Genomic DNA, 22,390 nt, shown 5'->3' with positions numbered 1-22,390 from the left:
TTAGCACTGTAAACTTGTTTGTCGTTGCACCTATCCATATTGTTAATTCATGCGCTGGATATGTCTTTATGTTTAAGAGAAAGAGAGTGAGAGAGAGAGTGAGAGCGTGCGTGCGTTCGTGTGAGTATATATGTTAGAGAGAAAGAGATAAAACCGGGTGATTGTCCATAAATACAAACACACGGCATGTATTACTGACCCCCCCCCCTCCCCGTTGAAATGAACCTTGTGTGTTTAATCAATAAAATGTCTTACGTCTTACGTCTCTCTCTCTCTCTCTCTCTTTTACCCTCACCCACTTGGCTACCCTGCTCCTTACAGACAATAATAATGGTCCTGGGCCGTCACACTTCACCGCTCCCTGTAAGGTAATATATTGTACTACGTTGCAAGCCCCTGGAGCAAATTTTTGATTGGTGCTTTTGTGAACAAGAAACAATTGACAAGTGGCTCTATCCCATCTCCCCCCTTTCCCCGTCGCGATATAACCTTCGTGGTTGAAAACGACGTTAAACACCAAATAAAAAAGAAAAAGCTCCCTGGGCAAACAGCCCTCCTGTGGCTTGACACCTGCTGTTGTTCAGTGTAATCAGTAGCTAGGTGTTTGAATAGAATGTAAAGTAGTGCACACACTGCGCACACACTGGCTGTTCATCTGTTGTGTATTAACAGCTATTGTGTTTTCAGCGTAGCAATAGGGTCCGATATTTAGACGAGACAAGTATGAGGGCCCCAAAGGGGGGGGGGGGGGGGGGAGGGGTATCATCACGATCACGGGAAGGGAAATTTTAGCTTTCACGATCACAGTTACCTTGATTTTTGTTTTCACGATCACGAACACCAGTGGCAAATCACGGTCACGGTAAAAGTTGCATGTACAGAAAGCACGTGTCAAAGTAAACACAACCACACAGTAATTCGCTCCTCTGGATCTATTGTTTATTCAACACAAAGTGAGAACTGTTGCACTTTTTTATTATTATTTTTTGAATTCTCTTTCATACACACATAGAAATACATATCATGATTTGTAGTCAGTAACAAGAATGTTGTTTTCATTGTTTTCTCTCTCTCTCTCTCTCTCTCTCTCTCTCTCTCTCTCTCTCTCTCTCTCTCTCTCTCTCTCTCTCTCTCTCTCTCTCTCTCCACTCATACACATTCAACTCCCACACCCTCACTCACACACATGAATATATACTTGCACAATTTCACATTTTCAGAGCTAAATCTTGTAAACCCATTTTCTCAAAAACTATTGGGTGGATTGAAATTAAAGTACATGTATGTGTGATGGGTTCTTTATTTTCAACTTTGCCATACAATTTGAGGTACACCATCGCCTGGTTTCATGGCCTTGAAAAACAAACAGGAATGCTACAGGCCAAAAATGGATTTACCTGAAAGAAGCGCGCAGTGCCAGTGGCGAAGCCACAAGCCTGAGCCTGCGAAGCAGGCGAGCCAACTAGGGGGTCCGGGGGATTCCCCCCCCCCCCGGATTTTTTTTCAAAAAACGGTTAAAATCTGTGCAATCTGGTGCATTCTGGGCATCATTTTCAGGGCTGTAATAGTGTTGTGATCTTGTTAAAAATCCCATTTTAGCCTCCCCCCACCACCATTCAACACACCTCCAAACTGGTGAAAACATCACAACTGTGCGCTGGCTTCATTGAGACCGGCGCCCGGTCGCGTTGCGCGATATTCACACGGATCGTTTTTGCGGAAATTTTCAACTTCACCGGAATAAATTTGACTTTACCGGATTTTGAAAACTGCTTTATCGTATTTCCGGCAATTAGGCAAAAACAAATAAAAAATAGGTTTGGTTAAGGTAACATAGCCAAAAAAATAGGGTAGGAAGGTAGGCAATCACTTTTTTTTTCAATTTTTTTTCTAATGTGTACAAATTAAACCTACTTGATAGGGAAATAAGTGTGCGACTCGAGCGCTGTCGCTTTCATTGCGTTTTCTGCACTCGTTTGTTTTTTGTTTTTTGACAAATGTAATAAAAAGTTATAGGGTCGGCCCCTAAAAATAGGGTAGGTCGGGTTACCGTAACCACACCTATTTTTTTTTAGGCCTTACCGGAAAAGTAGCATGCCTGACAAAATCCCCAACGAACATGATTTGATCGTCTTTGACATGAGGATCAAGTGACCCAAACTGGCACGTCTCCCCGCCATTGTTTCTGAATTTAACCCATTGTTGATATTAAAGTTTACAGGCGCTAAAATAAATCCAAGCTTAATGCAAAGAAGCGCGCGACAATTAAAAATTTTATAAATAAATTTTCATTTAATTAATACTTACCCAACTCACAAATAGCAATTAACTCTAGTTCAGTGCTGGTAACGCTGTACGCGTCCCCTTGGTAACAAGGAAGGCGCCTCTAAAAAAAGAGTGACATGAGACCCGTAAGGGTGTCTAAGCCAGCCCGGAAACGAGACCCCTTCCGTATGCGCGCGCATATGCCGCCATCTTATCATTCGAAACGAAGCCCAACTCACTCTTTTTTAGACCCCAGTACCAACCACAGCGGGGAGGTGGGAGGGAATAAACGTTGTGAGTTGGGTAAGTATTAATTAAATGAAAATTTATTTATAAAATTTTTAATTAAATTACATCCTTTACCCAACTCACAAATAGCAGATTGCTACTATAGGTGGCGGGTACTTACCGAAAATCAAAGAAGAAGGACTTGTCCTGCGGCTACCATAGCAGGTAGCGCAAAAAGTCGTACCTCTACCAGAGTAGATAGACCTCTACCATCCTTAACTCAGTGATTAACGTCGTTTCCAACCGTTCAAAGTCAAATCACGACGAAGCTGAAAGATAAGGCAAAAGCCCTTTGATTCAATGATCTAACAAGATCAGTGAAAGTCAGAAATATTAAAAATGGCTAAACCTGACTCTAAAAGAGCCAAACTCTTGCTTCATGAATTGAAAATGCAATAGGAAGCTGGTTTTCCCCGTTTTCCGCAAGAACGCCTAGGTTAAATCACGACAGAGATGAAAGACACGGCAAGTGACCTTTGATTCAACAATCTAACAAGATCCGTGCGAATCAGAAAAAATCTTCGAAAACCGAAAAGTTTAAGTGACTAAACGCGACTCTAAAGGAGCCAAACTCTTGCTTCATGAATTGACAAAGCAATTTGAAGCTTGTTTAATCCATTTTCCGCTCAAAAGCCAGAACATTTCAAAGAAATCTAAAAGTCATAGATCAGCCTTTCTTGAAAAAGCTGTACATATAAATAGCCAGAAAGTACGCTTGCTCACACCTCTCACAGAAGCTACTAGAGTAAGCTTGGCCGTTTTCCGTGTAGATCCGCCAGGCTAGTCTTGAAACGTGTTAAAGCAACGCTGCACCAAGCCGTAACAATGCGACAGAAAATACATAAAGTCTTAAAAATAAGACATGTAAGAAAAAACGGAAACCCAGAATAGGTGGATCGCCAGCTGTATTAAACGGAGAAGAGGAGTTCTTTCCGTAAAAAAAAAAAAACACTTTGTACCAAGCCAGTCTAAGTGACAAGTGAACAAACACGCCAAAACCCCTATATATAAAGACTCTGGACCAAATCCAGAGTTGAGGCGGAAGCCCCTAAGTATCTCCAGGATACCCTTACAGTAGACATCCGTAAAATTCGAATGTGAGAAAGCAAAAACGCCTTCTTGCCAGCCTTAAGAGGTCTGGAACCAAGATAGGAAAGATCCGTACTGTGCGACCAACAGGTAGCCAAAAGGATCTAAGATAAAGACCCTGTGGAAGCGAGGGTATAGAGCCAAAAGCTAAAGTAGATAACAGCCAGCCTGAAGCTATTCGTTTGGAAACAAACAACAGCCAAAGCCTGCCTTGCGCTTCCCTTTTACCGTGAGCGTCTCTTTGATAGATAAAAACCCGCGAGCATAGAAGTGGCCTCAAAAAGAGACCTTTCCACAAGAAAGAGATAAAAGCCTAGCCAAAAGAACAATACTTTAAAGGCAGAGGCTTAACCTCAGGTAAAACCCCGCAAAGTTACATCCTTTGTACCTGAGTCCTGTCAGACCACAAAGATAACCAGATAAAACGTAACCGCCCAGGCGAGAGAATAAAAGCAAGTTTTGTTCAGAAGAGCTAATCATAAAGAACCGAAGCCACAATCTACCAGAGCTAGGAGATCTTGATCTTACAGACAGTTTCTCCTAGCTATCAAAATCCAGATGGATGATTGTCACACCCGAGGGCGGTTCGTAGAACGAAAAAGAGAACCTAAGCTCTTAAGCTTGGAGTTAGCCAACGCCTACAGAAAGCGCTCTGCGAGTGACCCGCTACTAGAGCATAAGACACAAGCTAAAGCAACAACCGCAGGTATAAAGTCGAACGATGTCCACAAAGGTAGTGGTGACAAAAGAAGACTTGCTTGCGAAAACTTCCACAAAAACAAAAAGACCCCTCCAGAGGATCTAAGAACTTAACACTCAAAGATTCTCCTCAGAAGGCTCAAATCAACTACAAAATGACGCAACAGCGACACAGCTGAAGTATGAGCCTCCCCATGTTCAAAAGCAACATAATGATCATAGAAATGATGAGAACCAGTCACCAATCCCGATAAGGCAATCCTTGCCAAAAATCGGAAAAGTTTTGAAAATTGTTCAAACACCGGAACCCCATGACCAAATACTCCATCCACCTGTCTCCTTCCAGCTGAAAGACTGGAAGAGGAAGTGGATACAGCCTGTAAAACAGCAAAGGAACCGCAGTAACGGAACCGGGAGCCAAAGGCTGAAAAGTGCCGACTACCAACACCACAGTGTTAACGGTAGAAGGCTATCCCATCCTGTACCGGAAGCACAGCCGCAAAACCGGCCATGGATTAGTAAACATCAGAACCAACCGGTTGCAAAGAAACACACCGGAAGATCCCTTTGTACCTCGAACCATTTCAGCTGCGAGCGCCACTGCACTTGCTAACATGAAACGGAACCTAAAATCAGTGCTTTTCAGTAAAGCAGAAGCACCTTCAATTGAACAGCCGTCAAGCACAACCGTGCAATCCGGAAGCTGACTCTGTTTGACTAAATAGTCCAACAAAGAAATCAGCCCTACTGCTCACTTCCTGCCCCCCGGGAGGAAGCGGAAGTCAAAAATCAAGACATTTGCCATCTTCAGGGCAATGAACGACGATTCCCGACCGCGGAAGAGAACTTCCCGTTCCTCCAACCTCCGGAAGTCGTCGAACAAAGGTAGAGGTGGAAGAAGTAAAAATTTCTCCCAGCCACCCCTTCCTGTCAAAACCTAAATGCCGTTTTCCACTGCCCACGTCAATACGCTGGACAACTTGAACGGCAGGATAAGCTGGGTGTCATCCACTACCGTGGACACACCCTCACAAGCCTCTCCTTCCTGCTTGGTATCAGAGTTAGGAAGGTGACCCCCAGAGAGACCCGCATGGTCAACCCAAGAATCACCCAGCCCAACAACTTCCTGCCCCCAGGGCGGAAGATTACGTTGCCCAGCCGCGAAAATGCGTGCTACATTCCTCCTGCGAACGTACACCACTTTCACCGGTGAACCCGGCTACACGCGGCCATGTGCCAACTCCAGGGCAATGGACAACGATTCCCGAAAGCTGAAGAGAACATCCTGTTCCTCCGAACTTCCGGAAGTCGGAACCAGACAGAGGTGGAGTAAGTTACGCCTTGCTCTCAACCACCCCTTCCGGTCAAAACTTAAATGCCGTTTTCCGCCGCCCACGTCACTGCGCTGGACAACTTGAACGGCAAGTTAAGCTGGGTGTCGTCCATCCCCGTGGACGCACCCTCATATGGAAGCACCCTCGTTAACCTTTCCTTCATGCTCGCAATCGCAATCAGGAAGGTGACCCCCGGAAAGACGTTCCCAGTCGATCCAAGAATCACCAACTTCCACAAAACCTAAATGCCGTTTTCCGCTGCCCACGTCACTGCGCTGGACAACTTGAACGGCAAGTAAGCTGGGTCTCGTCCGCACCCGCGGACGCACCCTCGTTAACCTTCCTGCTCGCCATCGTAGTCAGGTAGGTGACCCCAGAGAGACTCTCCTGGTCAGCTCCGGAGTCACCCTCAACTTCCTGCCCCCAGGGCGGAAGAGGAAATGAAGTACCTGAACCTCTGAGAGAGTGGTACGACAAATCCTTACGAACAACAGGGCTCCTAGCCTCTACCGAAAGCGCTCAATGCGGATTAACGGCGGGGGTTTCGGTGCTTTCGCCGCGATCACGGTCTACTCGCTCCTGCGTTCGCACACCACTGTCACCGGAGAACCCGGCAACGAGTGGAGAAAACATACCTTAAACGAGCCAAGGCTCCTGCAGCAAGGACACAAGACGACCGTGGCCAAGCTGCGAAGCGTGCACTTCCGCTTGCAGAACGGAAGTAGAATCCAAAGCAGAAACAGTTGCAGAGGTGGAACCGGAAGTGGAAGCCAAAGGCAAAGACCGGATTCACCCCGAAGACGAACATCGAAAACGCCAGACTGAAGTGAACGAAGTTCTGCTAAAGTTGCCGTCAAAACCGCAGCCAATGTCGAAACCTGCGAACTAAACGTCAGAAACAACAACACAATGTCGGAGGGCAAAACACCTGAACCACCAGATGCCCCCGACACAACAACAACCTTATCAACACAAACAACTTTGTCACCACGCGTGACCTTGTCCCTAAAAGTGGACAAAATGGAGGCCGACGGCTTGTCGACCAAAACCTCCAAACATCTGTCTGTTCCCGGTTCTGAAAGTGAAATGGCTGTAAATCCGACACTCTTACTCTTTCTAAACAAGAAAGCTTCCTTAGTAGGAGACGCTGCAGCAGTAGTCTGTCTCAAACTAGATCAATCTTGGCGTACTCCGCCATGACATAACGAACTTACGAAAAATTTCTACAAGAAAACATCATACAAGTTCGCAAAAGCGCGACACAAATCGGCCGCCAACGTTGATACCTGGGAACTAACAGTCAGAAGCAACGAAGCAATATTGGAGGGCAAGACACCTGAATAGCCAGGAGCCCCCGACCAACAACATGTTTAACAAAATTCAAAACATCTTTGTCACCAAGCGTGACCTTGTCCTTTTAAACGGACAACATGGCGGACGAAGATTTGTCAACAACCTTCAGACATCTATCGATACCCGAATCAGAAAGTGAAGTAGCGGTTTTCCCAGCACTCTTCCTTCTAGACGAGAACTTAGACGAAGCTAAACTAGCAGTAGGAGAAGCTGTAGCCGAAGCCTGTCTCGAACTAGTTTAGGCTTGGCGTTAACCGCCATGGTAAAGCGAACTCACGAAAACAAACTTTCTTCCAGAAAATTTCACAAGTTCACAAACATGCGACAAAATGTCGCCAAAGTTTACAAAAACAAGAAAGCTCACCCGATAACAGCAAGGATGCAGACCAAGCTAGGCGGCAGACCAAGGGGTAGAAGCCAAAGTCAGAAGACAAAGCAACAAGACTGAAAACAGTCGGAGCGTACAGTATAGCGACCAGTCCTGTTGGGCGCTGAGTTGAGAATGATAAGATGGCGGCATATGCGCGCGCATACGGAAGGGGTCTCGTTTCCGGGCTGGCTTAGACACCCTTACGGGTCTCATGTCACTCTTTTTTTAGAGGCGCCTTCCTTGTTACCAAGGGGACGCGTACAGCGTTACCAGCACTGAACTAGAGTTAATTGCTATTTGTGAGTTGGGTAAAGGATGTAATTTAATTAGAATCTATGCCAAGCGTGTCCACGTTGCTGGGATGAAAAACACATTTCTAGTTTCGGTTTTGGCTACACGCAGACTCGATCTCGAGCCAGTCGAGGTCACACTGAGCGAGGGACAGCCGGACGTGGCAATGTCGACAATGTCAATGATCTCACTCAAACTCAAAGATCTTGAACAAATTTCAAGATCTTTGCCTATATTCAGAACAGTCATAGGGCAACATAGATCAACATACCTTGATATTTCGTCTTCGGAAAGACCGACCCGTAGCCTGACCTTTCCACCAAGGAAGGCATTCTCGCCGCCTGCTTTGGTCTGGCTTGAATCCACAAAATATAACAGAAGTTCGATGACAGTACTGCTGCACGCCATTTTTGATTTTCGAATTCGAATTTGACTGAATGCACTCAAAACTTTAGCACGAAGCCCTTCCATTGGATGAAGTTTGGCAGACTTTTGCAATTTGCCTTCTGATTGGATCTCTTTTTGTTGTGATTGGTTCTCTTAAAGGGAAGCAATCGCTGTCAAAATCATATTTCTGAATGTGTTGTTGCTTCCCTTCAATCGGGATTAGCTCCTTGACGAATAGAGGATCATACTCATAGAGTGATACAGCTGTGAAAAATGTACGTTGAAAATAAAATGCTTTGCAATAATGCCCATCACGATCACAAAAACAAATGACAATCACGATCACGAGACTTGATTTTTTTGTCATCACGGATCACGGGCAAAGTCCCATCACGATCACAGAAATGGAAATTTCGGCAATCACGGTCACAGAAAGGTAAAAAAACACCAATCACGATCACGATTTTAAACCCTTTGGGGCCCTCAAGTATAATGCCGACGAGTCGAAGACGAGTCGCATTATACTTGTTCGAGTCTAAATATCGGACCCTATTGCTACGCTGAAAATACAATAGCGATTATATAGCTGTTCTGACCTTGATTTGTTGTTCCAAACTTACAAAATGACAGTTTTTGTGTCGATGCGTTGATCTCAGGTTTTGTCAAACAGCTTTTTATTAGTTCATTCGTATACAACAAAAAGAAGTTTGAGTTTGTTTAATTTTGAACAAGACTACTTATGAAGAAGACCAAAACACAACATCAACGGAAAACTAGAAACAACTGAAGAACTAGGATGCAACAAGGGGAGGAGAAGAGAACAGTTAATCCGTACAACGCGAACAGACGGCAGCGAAGTTTTCAGTTTGGTGAATGGCATTTGACTGACTGACTGACTATTAGGGTTTAACGTCCTCTTAGACCAACTGGTCTATATTGGGACAAGGTATGGATATGGTGTGATACTTTGATTCGAACAAGCCCGCTGTGGCCGTCTTCTTCGACACACCATCATTGGGTTTGTCTCGTCAAAGTATCGAAATACGATCATGATAATCAGAGACGAGAGATGATGCATGCGTGTCTTCGTGCTTTCCAAGCCCTGAGACTTTCGCTGTGAACGTGGGATCTTTTTCGTGCGCATGTGTGCACACGGGGGTGTTCGGACACCGAAGAGAGTCTGCACAAAGCTGACTCCGAGAAATAAATATCTCGCCGAACGTGGGGGTCGAACCCACGCTGATAGCGACCAACTGGCTACAAAGCCAGCGCGCTACCAACTGAGCTACGTCCCCGCCCCCTGAATGGCATTTATACTTGTCTCGTCATGAAGCGAATTGTTCAAACTCAGTTATAAACGACTACATGAATGTTAGTGCCATGGGTTGAACATCAATACTTCAGAGGGGAATTGGGGTATTTAGTGTGGAGTTACGAGATAAGAAAAGCCGAATGCGAAAGTTTGTGTCAGTCGGCAACTTAGCTCACACAGGCACACAAAAACGGCTGTTCCGTTTTACTCCCCTGTTTGTACTACATCTTTCGACTTTGGGCATTTTGTGGTGTTTAGGGACAGAAAATAATTGGTTTAGTCCTGTTTCATCAGGAAGTTAGCAGAAAAGGGTATGCTATCGACATTTGTAAAGCTGAAAAACATTCCCGAGAAGAATTTCAAGTTGTCAGTGTGTGCTGTTGTCGATTGAAACATCGTGTGGTACAGATGGGTAAACCGGAACCATGCGTCTTTGTTATTGTCAATATGCTTTTGGATATTGGCAAAAATGGCCGACTTGCGTAGCATTATGCTTTGATGATCGGAACTGGAGACCATCCAATCACAGCCCCCGAATTCCCCCAAGTGTCCATCAGAATACCTATATATGCAGATGGAGGCATTCACACTTGGTGCGAGAAGGAAATATCTTTCTTGTCTGGTCTGTTTTAAGGTTAAAAAACACTTAAAGCTATCGATTGACAACCTCATGAAAAAACACTAAAAGCTATCGATTGATAACCTCATGAAATAACACTAAAAGCTATCGATTGATAACCTCATGAAAAAATAACCGAGAGCTATGGATTGATAACCTCATGAAAAAAAAACCACTGAAAACTATCGATTTATAACCTCATGGGAAAAAACACAGATTGAATTTGCTTTTCCAGGTGAAAGCTTTGGTTTGAAAACCTCATGAAAAACACTGCAAGCTAATATAGCTTGATAACCTCAAGCGAAAGCTATGCTGTGTATTACCTCATGGAAACAAAACACCACTGAAATCTATCGATGGAAAACCTTATGAGAAAAACACACAAATCGAATTTGCTTTTCCAGGTGATACCGACAGTCCATTACCTGTGGTGTGAGAGGCAGAAGTTCCAATTTCATCATTACCTGGGTATACTGAGCGTCGTGCGTGTTCTTCAGCCTACCAAGCTGGTTTTTCACTACGCACACCTCCCTCTGACGGACAGCTACAACTCCTGGTTCAACGTGAGTCCTATCAAATAGTATTTATACTTCTTCTGCGTTCATTGGCTGAAACTCCCACGTGCACTCTACATGTGGGCTTTTTGCGTGTATGAACGTTTTTACCCCGCCATTTAAGTTGGAGGTTAAGGCAATGTGCGGCAGTAAAATTAAACTTGGAAAATACATGGAATAACCTAGTTGTCTGGGTTATTATTGAAGTGACTTACACAAAATAAATGAAATTGTGAATAGTAATGGTCACAGACTGCCGTTGCTACAGTTGAATGTAAATTATTTTTTGAAACAAGGATTAATGCATTTCTAACCACATATTCATTAATCCTTATTACAAAAATTAATTTAAATACAACGGTAGTCTTTAGTAAAACAAACGTGCTACATGATTGTAGATATAAGTCATGTGTATCATTGTGCCAAATATCATGCATTTCTGATGTATGATGTCGCTGTAAAACCGTTTCATAGAAATCCAATATGGCGCTGTTTATGCCAGTTTCCATAGCAACGGCAGTCTATGTCTTTTAGTATTCGCACATTTTTCATTTATTTGTATCAGTCACTTCAAATACTACCCAGAAAACAAAGTTATTCCATGTTTTCTCCAAGTTTAATCTTGGTAATTTTAGTGCATCACATTGCCTTAAGTCAACTAATACGTTCAAAAGTCACAGTTTTCAATTGCTCCGTGCGTCTTGACCAATTCTCAGTTCAGGTCGAGAAATGAAGACGCACGATGCACTTGAAAACTGTGACTTTCGTTGGTATTAGTTGACTTAACCTCCACCATAAGGAGCCGTACGCTGCTTTCACAGGGTGCAAACATGATATTTTCGTGTTTATATAACTCACCGAACTCTGACATGGATTACAGGATCTTTTTGCGTGTACACACGAAAGGGGGTAAGGCATTAGCAGGTCTGTGTGTGTGTGTGTGTGTGTGTGTGTGTGTGTGTGTGTGTGTGTGTGTGTGTGTGTGTGTGTGTGTGTGTGCGTGTGTGTGTGTGTGTATTTTTCTGACTGCATGTATGTATGAATTGCCGCGAAATCGTTAACATTTGTGTATTCAGTATGGCGCCTATGGCTGTCTACGTGTGGCGATACCCAAGTCATTTCGAAACTTGTTACACCAAAAAGTAACGCGGACTACTGTTGCGAGTGATCTGGGAATATTGTGAACACTTGCTCCCTCAGAGCTGTAACAATTGCGCCTCAGAGCTTTTTTCGCATGGAACAGATCCCAAACAAGGATGTACAGTGTACATTACACAAATTTAAGGGGGTAGACCTACCTAGAGTTGGAAAAAAAGCGTTTTTTGATAACCTACTATAATGTGTGGCATCATTATAAAGCTAGATCTCTCTATTTTCATTTACAGTTTGAATTGTCAATCAATTCCAATCCAAACTGGAGATATGAGGGTTCTAAGCAGGTGTTGTTTCTCCATGAAAACCCAAAATCCGGTCCCATTTGACTCCTTATTTCAATGCACACTAAAACTAACTAATTTTAGTATGCAGATTTTCTCTGAAAACGCCACTTAATTGTCAGGGTGTTTTTACACCACAGTTTTCTCAGTTTTCATGCTAGAGCCTTGTAATTTGTACTTGATATAGATGTTAGCCATAGCTGGATCCTAAACAACAGTCCTTGTTTCCAAGCAGTAACAATCACGATAATAGCACGCATACACCACGTTCTTTATTGCTGCATGATTATACAGGACTTGAACCTGATCGCACACGGTAAGGGATCCTTTTTACTGGGACCACTACTTGTTATCTTTGCGATCGACACCTGCATCAGTAGGAATAGCATAGCACGCGAAATACGCAAGGTAGCAAAACAAAGCAATCTGTTCAGGGTAGATAATTGGTTTGACTTTCTTCTCGTAAACTATGTCAAAGTTGCAAAGTTTTGCCTATTTTGATTTTTTGTCGATTTTTCATTCGGCTCTTACGATTTTGTCTGGTCGATTTTGAGGGTACCCTTACTTGAGCGGCGGTCACGTGATCCCTGTAAAAGAAATATTTAATCCAAAAGGTGATCCTGAAGGTTAAGTGAACGGCCTTAACTGGCATATACAGTTTTAATTAAATGACACAGGAATTAATGTTTTAATTTGGGTTTGAAATTTGTTGCAATAATTTTTTGGCCAACCTTAGCTCAGTCGGTAGCGGCGCTGGCTTCAAAACCAGTTGTCGCTATCGGCGTGGGTTCGATCACCACGTTCGGCGAGGGATTTATTTCCCAGAGTCAACTTTGTGCAGACTCTTCTCGGTGTCCGAACACCCCCGTGTCCACGCATGCGCACGATAAAGAACCCAAGTTCACAGCGAAAGTCTCAGGGCTTGGAAACATGAATACAAGCATGCAGGAAAAAAAAAAGGGTAGCGCCGTATACTGTATGGCAGCTCGCTCTCCCCAAGGAGAAAGCAGCCTGAATTTCCATGAGGGTAACTATGACGGCTTACTAGTGCCAAAACCTCATAATTGTAATTATCAAGGGAAAATTAGTAATTTTCCCTTGATAATTACCATTTTCACGTGTTAATTACTAATTTTCCCGGGAAAATTACATTTTTTTCCGGAAAAATTACTAACTTTCACCTGTTAATTACTAATTTTTAGTTTTGGCTCACTTCCTGACGGATTGCTAGTGCCAAAACTAAAAATTAGTAACTTTTCCATGAAAATGAATACCTAACAGATGAAAACAGTAACTGACAGCCTTAATTAGTAATTATCACGTCATAATGGGTAACACCAGGTTTTGGCACTACTAAGCCGTCATATGGCTTACTAGTGCCAAAACCTCATAATTGTAATTATCAAGGGAAAATTAGTAATTTTCCCTTAATAATTACCATTTTCACGTGTTAATTACTAATTTTCCCGGGAAAATTACTATTTTTCCCGGGAAAATTACTTAGTTTTGTCTCACTTCCTGACGGATTGCTAGTGCCAAAACTAACAAGAGGCGAAGCCATCAAGGCTCACGTAAGAAATCGACAAACAGTAACACAAACTCAATCACTCCGTCACACACACACACACACACACACACACACACACACACACACACACACACACACACACACACACACACACACACACACACACACACACACACACAGAAAGAGCATAGGTGAAACTGTGCAAGAAAGCGAGACACTAGATCTAGATCTGTCTGTCTGCATGTAGCCTACTTACAAGGACACGACTGCCAACTAGTCTCGGCGCGCTCAAAATAATAATGACCGAGACTGTCAGTACTTCCTTCGCGTGACGTCTAACCCTCTTACGTCATAATGTGACGTCAATGTAATGTGACGTCTTCAAATGTTAGAGTTTCTACCACAGACATACACACGCACAGACGCACGCACGCACGCACAGACAGACAAAGTTACGATCGCATAGGCTACACTTACGTGAGCCAAAAATTAGTCATTTTCCCGTGAAAATTACTAATTATCCCGTGAAAATGAGTAACTAACGAGTGAAAACAGTAACTGACAGCGTTAATTAGTAATTATCACGTGATAATGGGTAACCCCAGGTTTTGGCACTAGTAAGCAAGCCCTTTTTCCCCGTGCACTGTCACAGTGACTGATACAGTGGGTACATTGAGTGCTGCTGCACCTATAACGGCGTCCAGTCATGCACCCCAGAAAATACTGTTACGCATTTCCCCCCACTTGGACGACACATGTTCGATCAAAATTATCATCAATTTGATGGTCGGCTAATTGATGTTTTCATTGATTACCTACTTGGTCGTATATCTCATCGTACGACCGCTGACTTACACTGTTTTATTAGTTGATTACATAGGTTAACCGGTAATTACCGGTATTGTACCGGTTGAAACGAGAAATTACCGGAACAAAATTGGCTTCCGGTTTGACCAACCGGTTTTTGGTTCACGTAAGTGTAGCCTATGCGATGATAAACTGTGTCTGTCTGTGCGTGCGTGCGTGCGTATGTATGTGTGTATGTCTGTGGTAGAAACTTTAACATTTCCGAGTCTATGGATTACGTCAGTCTCGGTCAAAAGTGTTCGACGTGTGTGATAGAAACTATTTGAAGACGTCACATTATGACGTAAGAGGGTTAGACGTCACGCAAAGGAATTACTGAAAGTCTCGGTCATTGTTATTGTGAGCGGGCCGAGACTTCTTGGCAGATCCAGGGTCTCGCTTTCTTGCATATAGTTTCACCTATGCTTACTGTGTGTGTGTGTGTGTGTGTGTGTGTGTGTGTGTGTGTGTGTGTGTGTGTGTGTGTGTGTGTGTGTGTGTGTGTGTGTGTGTGTGTGTGTGTGTGTGTGTGTGTGTGTATGTGTGACTGAGTGATTGAGTTTGTGTTACTGTTTGTCGATTTCTTACGTGAGCCTTGAAGGCTTCGCCTCTTGTTTTGTTTTTTTTAACTACCGGGTTTTTTTTTTGCTGGAAGAACAATAAAACCAGTACTCTGAGTTGGACTCTAACTGGTTCCAATTGTGACAGGGGAGGCTACCGCTCCTTTCACAACGGACTCTGCACCCGAGTTGTTGGCCTTTAAAGTCAACACCTGTGGTTTGTAGAGTTCTGTTTGTGATGGGGTCTGGTGGTTTCCGATTGTCTGTATGTTCACGGAAACCTTCGGGTTTGCATAACAGTTTTTATAGGGCTAAGAAATTAGCCCTAACATTTTCAAACCTGTTTGATTGCACTTCGCTTCCCGAGGTGATCGTAGTGTTTCGGCACACGGTTACACAATGACCAGCCTACCGTTGTTTTTCTAGACTGTTTGCATCATTAAAGTTTGCGTACCGGTTTGAACAAATACTAGCACCATCACTGATTTTAACTTGCCTACTGATGAATTCATTGTTGCGTCTTGTGCATGTAGTGCACGGAAGTGGGTTTTTTGTTTTGTTTATATTTGTTTGTTGTTTGTTTGCTTAACGCCCAGCCGACCACGAAGGGCCATATCAGGGCGGTGCTGCTTTGACATTTAACGTGCGCCACACACAAGACAGAAGTCGCAGCACAGGCTTCATGTCTCACCCAGTCACATTATTCTGACACCGGACCAACCAGTCCTAGCACTAACCCCATAATGCCAGACGCCAGGCGGAGCAGCCACTAGATTGCCAATTTTAAAGTCTTAGGTATGACCCGGCCGGGGTTCGAACCCACGACCTCCCGCTCACTGGGCGGACGCCTTACCACTAGGCCACCGTGTTGCGGTGTTTTGTTTATATAGGCTGCAGGTAGTTGTAGTGAATCGTGCATGTTGTCTGACTTGTTTGACTAATGAGTGACCGGTTGTTTATCTGTCTCATTAACCGATCGTTTAGTCTGTAATTACTTGTAATAGTTGGAGTGTTGATAAAGTTGTTTGTCGCTTAGCAACTGGATTTAAATGCTTTTTGATTAATAAGATCACTAACTGAAGAACTATTTTGTTGTTTGTCGATTATACTTGAATGGTTGTTTAGCTGAGCTATTTTCGTTTGCTTTTGTTTTGTGCATGTTTTCATGGATTCAGTGAAAGATTAATCACTTAGACCAACAGAGTGTTTTCAATTCCAATCTTGTCATATATGCTGGAGTTTACTCTTGAGTTGGACTGTATATTTTGCCTGTTAGTTTATGAATTGCTTTGTGTGCATGCTCTATTATGAAATGGAGAGCCCTACTGAGCTATATGACTTAGATATAGTTTTGATGACAGAGCTAAGCATTCATAGACGTGACTTTTGTATTTCAGGAGCTGAAAGACTCCATTCCATACCTAGAACTCAGTGCGTTAACGCCAGCGCCATTGCAGTGCAAGTCACGCGACACTCTGAACACAGCCATTGGTTTCCTGACCAAAAAGGGCGGCTATTACATCGGAACAAACGTCATACTCGCTCGTGCGCCCTCCTTAGCCAATGAGAAGGAAGGATCTTGGTTCGCAGCTCCTCCCACTTCTGACGACAAAACACGATGCATTGTGGGCGCAAGAGGCAATGTATCTGCTGTAAGTTTGGCAAAAGACGATGCTGAGAAATAACTGTGTCGGGGTTGATGTACCGTGGAAAAGTTATTGTCCTCAAAGGTAGGCCAAGCTCATTTGGAATAACAAGAGGTGACTTTTGTTTTGCTGACGACCTACACATACCACACACACGTACACAATCTCTCCCAACACGCATTCCACTCACAACATAAACAAGGCAAGGCAAGGCAAGGCAAGGCAAGGCAAAGCAAATGACAATTATATTCAAGAAACCCCATGGAGGTACATGGAAAAACAAAACAAAATTAAAGAAAAAGAAAGAAATGCACAACAAGAAAATCCTGGAGAATGGCAGTGAAAAGAAACGCTCTCTTTTCAGGCCCGCCAAGACACCCTGGTGCAAAGGATACTCTCAGCCCCTAAGGGCTGTGTGGAACCGGAGTCCTACACCGACAAGGCGGACTGCGTCCACCTCAACAAGGCCATCCTACCTCGTGACATCCTGGACGCCGACGCGCCCTTCGCGGAGCTCGCTCGATGGCTCTACTACGGCAGGCGGGCTCGTCTGGTGGTTCAGCCCGACCCGTCTAATCCCATCCCACGGATTTCACACTTTGTGAAGCTGGAGAACAACAACGATTTCCCCTTCGCTGAACTCTACAGGGGAGAACTGACTTTCAGTCATTTCTTGAGCATCCTGAGTGCTCTCTACGTTGGTGGCTTTCAGCAGGTAGGGATCTGAAAGTGAACTTTATATACAAAAAGACGAAGGCTTTAGGCAAAGCCTGATCTTCCAACCAGGCCGTTCTGCGTTGTACACAGACTTAAAGACATGAGGGATAATGCTGGATGATAGATGTGTTGATTGTGTTGGTGGTCGGAGAGAGTTTGATGATGATGATGATGATGATGATGATGATGATGATGATGATGATGATGATGATGGTGGTGGTGGTGGGGCTTGCTAATGTGTATGCATCGCGTTGATGATACTAATGCTGATTATGATGATGATGATGAAGATAACAACGATGACGATAATAATGGCGCTGTTTCTGTCGATAATGATAGGGGAAGGGCTTCTAATATGGACCACCTTTTTATTATAGCTAATAACTAGCTTGTTTTATCACCAACAAGACAAGTATAAGTATAATATTTTGCATGGTGGTTGTTCTTTGTCTAGGGTACCCTCAAGTTGAATTGCAGCTAGCAAGCTGTGCTAGAAACTCAGCAAAAATGAAATACAGAAAAAGTTGCTAGTGGTCCATATTAGAAGCCCATGCTCCTAATATGGACATGTGAGGCTCCTAATATGGACCACTTTCAAATACTCCACAAACATTCAAAATAACACGCTACAACCAAGTATGTCGCTTTATTCAAACGTAAACCTGAACAATTTCATTCAGTTCAACAAGAAGAATCAAAATACAACATAACAGTAACGAAGCGGACTCATCAAAATTGACAGGGAGAGATCGCCTCATAGTGCAGTGAAATTCAACTTTATTTTACGATAAAAGAATCAATGGTTCGTATGTGTGAAGTAGAAACAACAACAACTTTAAACCTCATCTCTAATGTCGAAATTGTGTATGCTGATAAATGAGCAAATGCCCTTGCGAAAGAATCATCAAACTGTAAAACTATTTTATTGACACATAAATACATCGTCAACAGGAACAAAACAGATACATATCGTGAAACAAATTGAAAAAGTCAACATGGACAATTTATGTTCATTACTTTCGAAGTTAAATTCGGCAAAAAGTGTTAAAGAAACGACGGGTGGGGGGGGGGGGGTGTATAAGGGGGCCCAGGAGGAAGATAAAAATGGTACCGTGCCTTGCCCACATCCTACGAGACTGCAGGAACTACCAGGTGCTGAGAGAGGGAATCTGGCCATTGCCGGAGTCCCTGCACAACAAGCTGTACGGGCCAGTGGCTGCGCTGCAGAGGATCACTAATTATATCTCAAGATCTGGACTCCAAGTGTGATCGGCGATCGAAAAGAAGAAGTACCGTGCCTTGATGATTTAATGTGAATCAAATAAGTGTCAGAAGGTCATTGCTAATTATTAAAGAAAAAATAATATGGGGGGTGGGAGGTGGTGAGGTGAACACAACCTGGGAATCGTCTGTCGAGTTTGCACGATGAGTTGCGTTGTAATCCCGAACGCATAATGCAAAGCTGCTCTGAGTGATTATCACTTTGGTAAACAGTGGCCACCCGATAAGCCCTACCTTCACAGGAAAGGCTCTGAAGGTAAACCTATCCCATGAATCCTAAAACCAAACAAAACATGTCACCGGTGGAGGTTAGGAAACCAGGCACGTCCTGCATTGAGCAGCGCCGAGATATTGATGCGAGATAAAGTTTATATTTACTGCCGTGGACTGGTCCATATTACGCGCCCACAGGCGGTCCATATTAGGCGCCCATGCATCCTTCAGTATTTGGTTTTACTCTTCGTTCTCCAGGATTACAGAAAGCCAACACTCGCAACATACAATACAGACACCCTGAGGTGTCCGATAGAAGGTGTCGTTTATCTTGTAAGCTATTTATGTGCAGAAACACTGATGAGTTTCGAGGGTCAGATTTAGAGTGTAAGCTATCAAAAGGGAAAAGGACTCACCGTTTGGGCTTCCGTGCTTTCCCGAACATATTTAACCTCTGCAAGTCAGCAAGGGAGAGTAACTCTATCGCTTGCAATCATTTATGAGTGCTCTCGCCTTGTTATTTCCATGGAAAGGGGGTGGTCCATATTAGGAGCCGGTCCATATTAGGAGCCCTTCCCCTACTCATAGAGATAATGACGACTCGGATTCCAAAACAAATCACTTAATTTGAGGTATGCAATGATCAAAGACTGTCACCTCCTGATTCCTGGGGATCTTTGTCACCAGGTGTATCTCCACACGGAGGCAACACCTCACGGTCGATGGTGGGACGAGCTGGCTGGAGAGAACATCACCATCCTCCCCTTAGACAGACCTCACACCATCTATCAGAACAAGATCGGCGTCATTCAGCACGTCAGTGACATCACCAGGTACGTCATATACTTTACGTGTTAATTGTAATACAGAGATCCATAAAGCAGTACCTGTAGCCATGACGTGTACGTGTACGTGTAGATGTTGACGTCACCCCCGTATAATATGTCGAAGCAACACAGGAAGTGTAAATCCTGGCAAACGTGTGACGTAAAAGATGCATTTGATGACGTTACACGTATGCGTTCTGAAAACAACAGTTACTGGACCTCTCTAGTGCAAAGGAGAGATGCTAGTTTGGCTTCTTTTACATTTAGTCAAGTTTTTTTTTTATTGCTGTGCATGCTACCCAGACCATTATTAGCAGTGGACACAAAGATGGAAAATGGGGAGTACCCGCGTGTGTTGGTGTCCTTACTGATGGTGAATAAATCTCCACAGGTACTATGTGCTGAACAAATACGGGGGAGCCTACCAGGACTTTGACGTCATCTGGTCATCGCGGATACCCGACTGGTTGCTGGCCTACCCCACAGTGGTCAGCGTGGAATGGACACGGTCCAGAAGTACCCCAGAGTTCCCAGAGACGTTCAACCCTGGGGTGTTCATGTCCAGAAGCCAAGCACCGTGGTTGAGGCACTACCTGGCCTCTCACAAAGACTACCACACAGACGACTGGGGATACAACTCCATACTAATGTCATACAGGACCTACGAGCTATACCCCGATACTGTCTATATTGACAGACCGTTACAGGTAAAAACAAGCCGCGTAAGGCGAAATTACTACATTTAGTCAAGCTGTGGAACTCACAGAATGAAACTGAACGCACTGCATTTGTTCACAATGACCGTAGTCCGCCGCTCGTGCAAAAGGCAGTGAAACTGACGAGCCTGTTTAGCGCGGTAGTGGTTTCGCTGTGCTGCATAGCACGCTTTTCTGTACCTCTCTTCGTTTTAACTTTCTGAGCGTGTTTTTAATCCAAACATATCATATCTATATGTTTTTGGAATCAGGAACCGACAAGGAATAAGCTGAAATTCTTTTTAAACCGATTTCGGAAAATTTAATTTTGATCATAATTTTTATATTTCTAATTTTCAGAGCTTGTTTTTTTTTAATTCAAATATAACATATTTATATGTTTTTTGAATCAGAAAATTATGAAGAAAAAGATGAACGTAAATTTGGATCGTTTAAAAAAACAAACAATTTAATTACAATTTTCAGATTTTTAATGACCAAAGTCATTAATTAATTGTTAAGCCACCAAGCTGAAATGCAATACCAGAGTCCGGCCTTTGTCGAAGATTGCTTTGCCAAAATTTCAATCTATTTGATTGAACAATGAGGGTGTGACAGTGCCGCCTCAACTTTTACAAAACGCCGGATATGACGTCATCAAAGACATTTATCGAAAAAATGAAAAAAATGGCAGGGGATATCATATCCAGGAACTCTCATGTAAAATTTCATAAAGATCGGTCCAGTAGTTTACTCTGAATCGCTCTACACACACACACACACACACACACACACACACACACACACGCACACACACACACACACACACACACACACACACACACACACACACACACACACACACACACACACACACACACCACGGCCCTCGTCTCAATTCCCCCTCTATGTTAAAACATTTAGTCAAAACTTGACTAAATGTAAAAAGACAGACAGACAGACACACGCACACTCACACACACACACACACACACACACACACACACACACACACACACACACACACACACACACACACACACACACACACACACACACACACACATACACCACGACCCTCGTCTCGATTCCCCTTCTACGTTAAAACATTTAGTCAAAACTTGACTAAATGGAAAAAAAAGAAAAGGCAGTGCAAAACAAACAGAAAACAACAACAACAACAACAACAACAACACCAACCAACCAACCAACCAACCAAACAACCAACCAAACAACCAACCAAACAACCAAACAAACAAACAAAGCAACCAAACAAACAAAACAAACAACCAACCAACCAACAAACCAACAAACAAAACAAACAAACAACCAACCAACCAACCAACCAACAAACAAACAAACAACCAACCAACCAACCAACAAACAAAACAAACAACCAACCAACCAACAAACAACCAAACAAGAAGAGAATAACGAACAAGCAAAGGACAAAAGAAAACAACAACAACAACAACAACAACAACAACAATAACAACACCAACAAGCAAAACCAAAAACACACACAGCAACAAACACAACAAAATAGTGATTTCTAAATGTCTCGGCAAAAGTAGACAATGGTTCTGATCGTCAACCCTGTGTGTAGGGGAAGGGCGCCTAATATGGACCACTTTTTGTTTCATGATGATAACGAGCTTGAATGTTTTCTTGCGAAGGAGCTTCATTTTGTGTTTGGTAGTTCTTCTCTCTTACGTTAACCGTTAAGCATAATAAGAGTGAATTAGTTTTGATAGACATGCATTCGCATATTCCACAGGTCATCTGTTTCGCGAAGCGTGTCCACCTGCCGGTCATATGCCACCCGACCTGGGACAAAGACTACCGGCGAGACGTCGAGGACAGCAGACCAGCAATGGCGATCGCTGATTGGCGGAAAGAGGTGCGAGCGTTCCACATGACGCAACCTAAGCCCCACCCCTCCATGGCAAGCCCGGCAGCCATTGGCAATGCGAAGGACATGTACGCTGACGTGGCTAGAAATGTGTTGGAGAAAAGCGGCAAAAGTCATCTCTTATCGAAATCGTGAAACGTTACAATTCAGCCGGACTTTTGACATAAT

The 22,390-nt window shown here is 43.6% G+C and overlaps 2 protein-coding genes across 2 annotated transcripts in view; one reads left to right on the top strand and one right to left on the bottom strand.

Moving 5' to 3' along the window:
* LOC138978186 (uncharacterized) overlaps positions 1-10,480 on the bottom strand; it is a 96,390-nt gene extending 85,910 nt beyond the window's left edge. Inside the window, exon 1 of the mRNA XM_070350848.1 lies at positions 10,433-10,480. Within this exon, the coding sequence (XP_070206949.1) occupies positions 10,433-10,468 (36 nt within the window). The 5' untranslated portion in view covers positions 10,469-10,480. The remainder of the gene's footprint in view (positions 1-10,432) is intronic.
* The window catches only part of LOC138978185 (uncharacterized), a 73,302-nt gene extending 50,918 nt beyond the window's left edge, over positions 1-22,384 (top strand). Inside the window, exons 3-8 of the mRNA XM_070350846.1 lie at positions 10,412-10,570; positions 16,329-16,583; positions 16,942-17,292; positions 19,476-19,621; positions 20,007-20,322; positions 22,088-22,384. Coding sequence (XP_070206947.1) covers positions 10,412-10,570; positions 16,329-16,583; positions 16,942-17,292; positions 19,476-19,621; positions 20,007-20,322; positions 22,088-22,357 — 1,497 coding nt within the window. The 3' untranslated portion in view covers positions 22,358-22,384. The remainder of the gene's footprint in view (positions 1-10,411; positions 10,571-16,328; positions 16,584-16,941; positions 17,293-19,475; positions 19,622-20,006; positions 20,323-22,087) is intronic.
* The last annotated feature ends 6 nt before the right edge of the window (positions 22,385-22,390 follow it).

The sequence above is a fragment of the Littorina saxatilis genome, linkage group LG10 (assembly GCF_037325665.1).
Source record: "Littorina saxatilis isolate snail1 linkage group LG10, US_GU_Lsax_2.0, whole genome shotgun sequence".
NCBI lineage: Eukaryota > Metazoa > Mollusca > Gastropoda > Littorinimorpha > Littorinidae > Littorina > Littorina saxatilis.
Note: the sequence above shows the minus strand (reverse complement) of the source record. Positions and strands in the feature narration are given on the sequence as shown.